Here is a 10,193-nt window from a genome sequence, read left to right on the forward strand (position 1 = left end):
GACATTTTGAGGAGCAGTTGCTGGGAGCAGAGAATGGGACTAGGTGTGGGACTGTGGGACCCTGCCTCCATTTTGTATCTGCCATCTTGAATAGCTGTGCCCCCTACATGACCCCTGCCTCCATTTTGTGTCTTCCATTTTGAATAACTATGTCCCTCCATTTTGTTTTGTGTCCCCCATTTTGAGTTTCCCACTCAAGCCATGCCCATTCCCGTGGAAACCTTGCCAAGCAACCCTCCTCAGCCAATCAGCTAAGGTCACAATAACCACCCCCCCCCCTTGGAAAGCCCCTACCTTTTTTTTGCTACAGTATAAAAGCAAAAAGGGAACTTTGTTCGGGGTCTCCGATGGAGTCCTGTGTTTTGATGGGCCACTGAGACCCTAGTTTGAACTAGCAATAAAGACCTATTTTGCTCTTACATCTCGCGACTGAGGCTGGTGACTGCTGCTGCACACGGGGGACTCAAGGAAACGGGGGCACAACAGGACAAGTACAGCTGTCTTCCAGGGATTCCAGAGTATCTGGACACACAGGACATTCAACAGAAAGACATAGGCAGAACATCCTGGGATATGTGGGGAGTGATGACTCAGCACAAGGTCCATAGAAGACTGTCACACTTAGCGAGAGGTGTTTGTCTCTGTATGCTTCCCATGTGAGGAGGTAATTGGAAGTAGAATGTATCCCTGTATCACTTTGTACTACAGATTCTAGTGAATGCCATTACTCAATCATCTCTGATCAATAATACTGCCTTGGGGAACAGAATGTGAGGGAGGGGTCTCCTCCTGTATGGGGACTCTGCTCCCAGAGTAACCATCCGTGGACAAACCACCTCCGACTCTATGGCTTAACCCCAGCTCCCCTCAGTTCAACCTGACAACTTGCCCAGCCATTCCCAATGGGGAAACCGTAATCATCTTGTCTGGGTGCCTCTGGGGTAGCAGGATATATGGGTAAAAATGAGAGGTAAGTTGGGGTCCTGATAATGGTTCAGAGAACTTTGTTACTTGAGGCTTTAAATTTGAGGAAATAAAGATCAGGACCCTCTGAACAAGAAGCTTGACTCTCTCCCGGACTCAACAGGCTAGGGGATTTTACTGTGAACCTCCAGGTGGCACTGTAGCTGCTTTGCAATGCCCCGGTGAAAATAGGGAAACAGAAATTCCGCCTTAATAAATGCCCCCAAACACTTTCCAAAGAGGAGTTACTATGATTAACGAAAAGCACTGGGCTGCCTAGGATAGAAGGTACTAGAAAACATATGTTAAATGATAGGACAGCTAAAGGCGGTCTTCAGCCCCTTTCAAGGAGACCGTGGCGGTGGTCTGGGAACGAAAATCATGAGTCATTAGGAGGCGCACGCACGATCGCGGCGGTGGGAAGAGCCCGGAAAGGGCTGGGGAGGGGAGGAGGCTGCGGCGGAGGGGCGAGGATTAGCGCCGGAGGAAGGCGGGGGAAAGGGGCAGCCGGCGAACCAGAGGGACGCCTCCAAGTGGGCCGCGGCCTCGGTTCTTCAGCGCCCGGCTGGCAGCGCTGCTCTCCGTGGACTGTGCCAGCGCTGGAGGAGGGATGGCGCAGATCGAGGTCCCCTCATCCCGTCTCGGCCTCGGCCTCTTGCTCCTGCTCCTGCTGTCGGGCCCTCGCTGTGCGGCGCCCGCCGGCGAGCTGGCGAATGCGACCGGGCTGGGGCGCGCAGGGACAGGTACGGCCCGGGGATGGGGACCGGGGGTTCGGGGACCTCGTCGCGGCTGGTGCCGGCGCCCCTCCTCCCTTTTCCTCCCCGGACTCCTTTCCGGCCCGGCGGTGTGGTCCTCCGGACAGGGAGCGGGACCGAGAGGAGGGCTTTGGCGGAAGAGCAGCGCCAGAGGATGCGAGGGGAGGACAGGGCAAGAGAGCGGGGCGCTGGAATGCCGCCGAGGCCCAGCGCCCAGCGCGGCCTCGGGGGCTGGGAGCCGGGCGCCTGGGAGCCGGCCGTGGTCAGACGGGGCCCCGCAGGGACGCGACCCCGGACGCCCGTGTGCCGGCTGCTCTGCTTACGTGCCTACCTCCCACCCACTGCTCACACCCCTGCGCTGCACGCTGGACTCGGCGCCCTCTTGGGGCGGGTGACCGCCGGGCCCCGCCGGGAGCTCCACCCAGGACGTCCCAGCCCCTCCGCTCGCGACTCACCGCCTCTCTGCCTCAGCTCAGTTCATTACCCTTCTCTAGGCGGCCCCTGGGTCCCCTGGGCATCAGCACCGCTTTCTCTGCCAGCTGGCACCGTAGCCCCTTCGCCTGGGACACAGCCCAGCTAAAGGCCCCCCACCTGGCCCAGGGAACCTAGAGGAGGATAGTGGGAAGCACATCTTCCCAAGTATGACCCTGCAGTGAATGGTAAGGGTACTCCCAGTTCTACCCATTGGTCCCCAGATGTTCACCTACTGGGGAAACATCATCTAGTGGTCATGGGTTTAGGCAAGAGAATGCGAACTTTTTCTGTAAGCAGGAAGTAGTGAATATTTTCATCTTTACAGGCCATTTGTTGTCTGTCTCTGTATCAGCGATTCATCACTACTTTGCAGGGCAAAAGCTGCCAAAGTCAACATGCAAAGGAGGGGGAGACAAGATTCAGCTCTTCTCCGAGTTTGCTGACCCCCCATACGGGTGCCCCATTCCCTAGGGAATCATCAGCAAGGGCTGCCTCAGCTGTGTGTTGAAGAAACAAAGTGTGCCCCCTCCTTCCCGTGGCTTGTGAGTGTAGGAATGTCATAGGAGTTGTGGGTCCCCTGGGGATGGGCTGCTGCCCCCCTCCTTTGGTCTAGAGGGGATTCCTTGGTGCAGGACATCATATGGGGCGCTGCATGAAGCCACATGTGAGACCTGAGGCTGGGTGGTGCAGCAGAAATTTTGGTGTCAGGATCTGTGCCAGCTGCCTGTACAGGTGGGTCTGCTCATGCCCATACCAGAAGAATCACTTCTATCTAGTGAGCTTGGGGCTACCTGACTTAATGGGTAGAGGGTTGATGAGCCCAGGTCTTGCTGGGCAGTTGTGAGGCTGCTGGTTACTTGATAGCTCAGGGCGGAGGTTAGTCCCTAGCATGTCCTAGGAGATACATGTAGGTGGTGTCAATTTCCCTGCTGCCCTTGTTATGGCATGGCCTTGGTCAGAACACTGGGGTTCTGTGCTGTGATCCTCCAGGTGGGAATGCCACGTATAGCACTTAGCACCTTTACCTACCATGCACACCTCTGTGTCCTAGGTTCTGCCTTTCACGGGCCCAAGAAGGTCCAACCACACATACTAATTCACATGTTATCTGCGTACCTTCCTGCTACAACAGCAGCACTGGGTAGTTGCATGGAGGCCCGTGGTCTACAATCCTGTAATATTTAATATATACCCATTTATGGAAAATCTATGAGCCAACTGGCATTAAAGAGAGAGAAGATAGGGATCACCCCCTTGATGGGTAGAGAGGTGTTATGGTTGGTACTCACTTCCTCTAGGATAACATATTGCTTTAAATAGACTCTTTCCAGGATGGGGGCATATAGGGTCAGAGTTTGCACTTGTACATCTGTATTATTATAGCCTTCACCCCACAGAAATTCGCTAAGTACAAATATTTTCCATTCAAGCTACCAACCTGGGGAATGTGAAGTGAACACTGTGTGGTCTGTGGAGCCAGTGACAGCATACTGAGCAGGAGCTGTGACAGGTGTCTGTCACTGCCTGGCCCCTATGTACCCCTTCAGGAACTGGGACTACGTTTGGGCTTTTGATTGCCAGGCATGATGTCAAATCACACCCTAATCCCATATGAATGTCTGGGTAGTTTCTGCTTCCACATGACACGTAACTGAGCAATGGCCCCATGGCTCTTTGGGAAAGGCCAGAAACTCTTCCGTGTGTGTTGTGCTGTTTGTTGCAAGGTCCCTCCTCGTTGGAACCTGGCCTCTCCTAGTAATGGGTTCTGAGGAGAGGTTCAGTTGCGGAAAATGCAGAGAATGCAGACTTTTTGTTGGGAGGTTGCTTTCATCCTTCTCCTTACCCATATTTGTGTTTTGATTTGTTTTTGTTTATGATTTCAATGGAGTAGAGGGCCTCTGGTTGGCTGTCCACGTGTTTTGCGTCCAGGATCCCTGTTTTCTAGTTGCCCTTGTCATAGTGGGGCTGGCTGACATTGCAACCTTCCTGCTCGTTTTTGCCACTGCAGCTGCTCTGCTCCTGATACAGAGAACCTCAGCCTGGCTTGTCTTACTTCAACACTTGGCAGCCCCATCCCCAGCAGCAGCCCATTTTCGGAACACCATCTCCTACCGCCATTGCTGACTTTCAGCAAAGTTATCACCGAACGCTCTGAGAACGCTGGTGCCCTTCTCATCATCGCTTTCCTTGTAGGCTCAATAAACAAGACTTGTTCAGGCTTTCTCTAGAGCTTGGTTGCCTGGACGCTTTTCTCTCATGTCTTATCAAATCCATCCTGGCCTTTTCACTCGCCTGACCACTGGCTCCCTTTTCTACTATCTGCTTCAGCAGGTTTGTTTTCCTATCTCCTGCATGTTGGCCAGTACCTTTACCCAGGTTTCAAGAGCCCTTCTAGTAACAGAGTAGCACCATCTCCCAGGCTTCACTGAATCCTGTGACACATAACTGTAACCTTTCCCTTTCTCTACTCTGGGCTTTACGTCTAATTGTACCCCTTCTTGGGACCCCGTTTCCTCAGGAGCAGCCCCCTACCCACTCTCCAGCTTCCCACAGGATGGCTTCTGACCATTCTCTACATCTAGGCCTTTCCTACCATAGCCTCTGAGCTCTTCCCTGGAAAGGGTATGTGCTGACCATCTGGTGGCCACAGGCTAGGTGGGACATGGCTTTGGCTATGTGGTTTCTTGGCAGGCAGACGCCTCCTCCTCCTGTTCAGAGAGGAGCGCTAGTGTGTACCTGGCAAAGGAGAGGGGCCCACAGGAGGCAGTCCTTGCTGTGCCAGCCCAGCCCTTTGGAGCATCTCATGCTGTTACAGAGATGGAGGAGAGAGGTCTAATGGGCCTTTTTCTCCCACCCACAACCAGCACCTGTGTTTTTGCTTCACAGATACTCTTTCTCTTTGCTATAAGTTCATTGTCATACCTAAACTTCGAAATCCATGGTGTCACATTCAAGGCGAGCTAAATGGAGATAAATTTCTCCACTATGACTGTGGCAACAAGACGCTAATTCCCTTTGGTTCTCTGGGAATGAAACTAAGAGCCATGGAAGGCTGGGACACCCAGAAAGAAATTCTTAATGACCTGGTGGTAGAGCTGAAGAACAGTCTGCTTCTCCTTAAAACTGACATTTCCCTACACGGGGGTAAGTTCCAAGGGCCGGGGTAGAAGGAGGGAAGAGCCATTTTTGTTGGTTTAGGGAGCTATTGTGTTTCTTGTGGTTGGCCTACCAGGAGATGTTAAGGGGAGCAGAGGAGGGATGGCAGGTGGGGCAATGGATGTGTCAGGACCAAAGGCCGACTTCTTTCCCCTGGGGGCAGGTCCTTTCTCCCTGCAGGGCATGTTCACATGTCACAGCGCAGCCTATGGAAGCTCCAGCAGAACCTGGGAATTCAGCTTCAATGGACAGATAATCCTCTGCTTTGACCCGGAGAAGAGAACCTGGCTCGTTGTTCGTCCTGAAGGTCAACAGTTAAAAGAAATACTGGACCAGGACCGAGATATACTGGAGACCTTTGTGAAGATTTCAAATGGAGAATGTAAGAGGTGGCTTGAGGCAATAGCGGAGTCCTGGGGTCAGATGCCAGAGACAACAGGTAACTGGGACAAGGGAATGAAGTGGCAGTTCTCTTGTGAACCTGTGTGTATGTGTGTGGTGTGAAAGCAGTCCATCTGTGACAAGTTCTTGGGGACATAATGGCCATAGGTGTCCCACCATCTTTCCTGTCCCTTCTCACCTCCTTCATCTCACCTTTCTGAACATACCTTTGGTAATTGACTGTGGATTCCTTGCTGACCCAAAATATGAGGGCATCATTATATTTACAGATATACTTACTGTTCCCTTTTCTGAGATCATTGTCTCTTTTTATCTCCCCTTGTATACTTCTTGGAATCCTTTACTATCACCTCAAATGTCATCTTCTGAGAGGCCTTCCCCATCACTGTCCTTCTGTGTCACCTCTTCTTCTGTCACGGCAGGAATGATTGGTTGTATTGTAGGCCTTGCTTCCCCCATTAGCTGCTTGGGCTGTAAGGACCCACCGCCTTCCAGCCCAGCACCTATCACAATGGCTACTCCAGTTTAGATGGGTGGGAAGTATCTGCACTGTTGCATTACCTGGGACAGCAGGAGCTGAGGTGGCATCTCCTCAGATTTGGGGTATGGAAAGTGCTTTCAGTCTTGTGTTCCTATTTCAGCACCACCAGCCACAGCACCACTGACCTCAGGCACAGCCCAGTCCACGGTCACAGCCATCACACCCATAATCACCATCTTAACCCTCGCCTTCTCAGGCATAATTGGCATCCAAGGTGAGGTCCTTTAGAGTGAAGGTACTTTGGGCAGAACTGAGTGGGAAGAAAGGGGGCAGACAGTCTGCTGTGAGGACAAGGAAAGGTGAATTCCTAGCCTTTCCCTTGCCTCCTCACTGAACCTTCTCATGGTGGACTTGACACCAGGTGAATAAGACCTTATATCACTTGATATTAACTTGGACAAGCTCAGCTCTGACTTTTGACCTCTTCACTGGAAAGACCAGTGGGAAGGGGACTGGTTCAAGGCCAAGGTAAGGGCCTGTTGATACTCGGGGGGTTTAATAAAGTAAGCCTGATCCATATTCCTATTTTGGTGGTATTGGGCCTTGTTGAGTGGTGTGGGGACAGCAGGCATGTGTCAGGGGCAGTATCATATGTGGGTGAGAGCAACATGATAGCTTCATGTGAACTGCCAGGTGGAAGGAAATTCCATCCAGGGTCTAAGAGGAAAGGATCTAGGATCTAATCCCAAAAGAGAGGTGTGAAAAAGCGTTGCAGACTGAACTTAGTTCTGAATTTCAGGCCTACAGTATCACAGAAATTGGCTTGGATAATAGCAGCTAACACAGAAGATGAATAGTAGACTCTTCAGAAGGAAATCTAGGAAGCCTTTTCTTCATGGCCCTTGGGTCCAGACTCAGCCCTGGTGTAGTCACCTGGCAGCCAGCCTCTGGCTGACTTTAGATCCTGAGTGAACCGAATGGCCCCTACTTTGGGCAGAGGTGACTCAGGGGATAGAAGGGGCTGAGCTGCTGTTGGTTGGAGCTGGATGCTGACAGCTGAGTTTGCTGAGGATGGCTAGAGGTGCAGGGACAGTCACACTCAGAGCCTGTGTGCTGCTACCAGGGTGTGGAGAGGCTGAGAGAGAAGGGAAGAAGGATCTTTGCTGGTAACCATCCCCAAGCCTAGAGGCACCAGGATCCAGGCTCCTCTATGTGGAAAAGGCTACCAGTGGGTGTATTAGAATCAGGACTTCAGTAAAGGGAGCAGACCAATTCATTTACACCTGCCTGTCTTTAGCAGGGCCTGGGAATGACACTATCATATAGTAAAGAAGGGAGAATTTGACATAGGCTGCAGGAACCAGGGTGTGAGTGGGGAAGGAATACCTGGCCCTCAGTGAGGGTGGGATTCTGAGATGTGGAGTAAGAGGTCCCAGGAGGGGCACTTCAGGAGAGCTGACACAAGGTTTCCTGAGACACTGAGAGAAACACCTGTTTCCCATTTACAGGGTGAAGTTGCTACCAACTAGCCCAGGAGAGTGTGTTCTCATTCACCTGCTCACCTGTCTGGTTGGTGGCCTTTCTGTCTGTTGCCTTCAAGTCTGGAACACCAGCAGTTTCAATCCCTACAGCAAATGCAGAAGCACCAGATGATTGTGATGATGATGAAGACACTTTGTTTCATTCCCTTTATGCCCTTGGGCACTCTGCAATTCTTAATGTGGGTGCTGTTTGCCTTGGTGCTAACTGTTGGGATTTGTGTACATATACTTCTGAGTTCTTGAACACAGATTCTCAGGGAAGGAAAAACAAATTCTCCTTTTGTTTTGGAAAATCAGATACCTCTGAGCATCATGACCTCATTTGTAACGTGATACTGAGCACAAAACCTCAGGAATTCTTTCTGTATCATGAAAACAACCTCCTCTTTAATAAAATGTATTTTAAAATATTTTTAGCAGTTTAATATATGTAATGGATATTTAAATAACTTATTTTTTAAAAGATTAAAATAGGAACCTGGGAAAAAGATGGTGGTGTAGGAAGGCAGGCAAAAACCTCCTCTCAAATCACACAGAAAATGAAAATACAGCAAATACATCTAGGCCTGAAAACAACCTGAAGACTGCAGAACTTACTGCCTATATCTGAGGAAGAAGAGAAGACCCTCCAGGAAAGGGTAAAGTGGCAAAGCCACGATCGGGTGGAACCCAAGTCCTCCCCCAACCCTGGCCCAGAGGCTGGAGGAAGGGGAATGGAGAGGGGAGGAAGTAGAAGCCCAGGACTGTTGAACACCTGGCCCTGGAGATCTGCTCCAGGAACACAAGCCCACATTGCATGGTGCCCTGGTGATTTGTGGGACTAGACAATAGAGATGGTGGAACACTTGGGGAGGCTGAGAACCCAGCTGCCTGTGGAGAACAGGCACACTGTACCAGCCTCCCTGTGAAAGAAAGCAGAGAGGGCAGTTGGAAAGACTTGCCAGCAGTGAGAGGGGTGCCAGAGAGGCAATGATTGCACAGTGTTCTCTGTTTAGGAGAAAGGTCAGGCAGACAATACCTCCCCAGCCTACCTCTCAGCCCAACAGGTTAGGAACCCTCAGGAGCTTCAGATGCTCCATCCCCCTTGTTGGCAACACAGCCCGGAGGCTCCTCACAGTGGTGCATGGCCTGCCGACTAGCAGTGAAATCAGACTTTGCTCCTGGTTGGTAGGGGGAGAACCCCCACTCTGCTTGCCCCTATTTTGGGCCATCCTGGGAGCTGTGTGCAGAAGTCAGCCCCAGGACCTCTTTACTCCCAGCAGCCACCGGTCCTGTTCGCCAGTAGCCTCTGCCATAGCAGGCTGGATGGAGGGCAGCCCCACCCATGACAGCTCCATTCCTGCAGCACTGACACTCTTCCCTCTGCACAAGCCCATCTCTTTACTCCCAGCAGGTGCTGGTTCTGCCCACCTGTGCCAGGCCAGAGATAAGGCAGCTCTGCCCACGGCAGCTCCAGAGAGTATTCTCTCTGCTGTCATGGTCAGCTGACAGCCCATCTGAAAATCAGATCACTATGAGCAAGGCAGAAAAGTGCCACACCCACTGCATGCCAACAGCTGAGGCTCCTGTACAGGAAATTGAGCTTCTGGGCACTAGAGGGCACCTCCTACACAAACTATAATCCCATAAGAAACACTAAAAAAATGAAGGGGCAAATTAATTTTTGTCCAAGCAAAATACAAGAAAAAACACCAGAAAGAGGGCTTAATGAAACTGAAATCACCAATCTGCTTGATAACGATTTCAAAAAAGAAGTCATAAACATGCTCATGGATTTATGGAAAAGTATTCAAGATCTTAGGGAGGACTTCAATAAAGAGACAGAAATCCTGAAAAAAAGCCACTCTGAGCTGAAGCATACAGTATTTGAAATGAAACATACAATGGAGGGATTTAAAAGTAGGTTAGGTGATGTGTAGGAGACAGTAAATGAAATAGAAAGTAAGGAAGAGGAAAACAAAGAAGCTGAGAAACTGAGAGATAAAAGGATCTCTAGGAATGAAAGAATAATAAGAAAGCTGTGTGACCAATCCAAATGGACAATATTCACACTATAGGGGTACCAGAAGAAGAAGAGAGAGACAAAGGAATAGAAAGTCTCTTTGAGGAAATAATTATTGAAAACTCCCCCAATCTGGGGAAGGAAATAGACATTCAGAAGCACAAAGATTATCACCCAACAAAAGGAACCTTAGGAAGACAGGACCAAGACATATAATAATTAAAATGGCAAAGATCAAGAATGAGGAGAGAGTGCTGAAAGCAGCCAGAGAGAGAAAAATGATTACTTATAAAGGAAACCCCATCAGGTTATCAGCAGACTTCTCAACAGAAACCTTACAGGGCAAAAGGGAGTGGCATGATATATTTAATGTAATGAAACAAAAGGGCCTCCAGCCAAGAATACTCTACCCAGCAAGA

General features: G+C 50.6%; 1 protein-coding gene across 1 annotated transcript; it reads left to right on the forward strand.

The window, feature by feature from the left end:
* The first annotated feature begins 1,407 nt into the window (after nt 1-1,407).
* Nucleotides 1,408-8,182, forward strand: LOC108405617 (UL16-binding protein 2). Its single transcript, XM_017673880.3, has 5 exons — nt 1,408-1,706; nt 5,079-5,336; nt 5,512-5,787; nt 6,392-6,505; nt 7,740-8,182. Exons 1-5 carry the CDS (start codon nt 1,574-1,576, stop codon nt 7,742-7,744), a joined length of 786 nt encoding a protein of 261 aa, XP_017529369.2. The 5' UTR covers nt 1,408-1,573; the 3' UTR covers nt 7,745-8,182.
* The last annotated feature ends 2,011 nt before the right edge of the window (nt 8,183-10,193 follow it).

The sequence above is a fragment of the Manis javanica genome, chromosome 13 (assembly GCF_040802235.1).
Source record: "Manis javanica isolate MJ-LG chromosome 13, MJ_LKY, whole genome shotgun sequence".
NCBI classification, from domain to species: domain Eukaryota; kingdom Metazoa; phylum Chordata; class Mammalia; order Pholidota; family Manidae; genus Manis; species Manis javanica.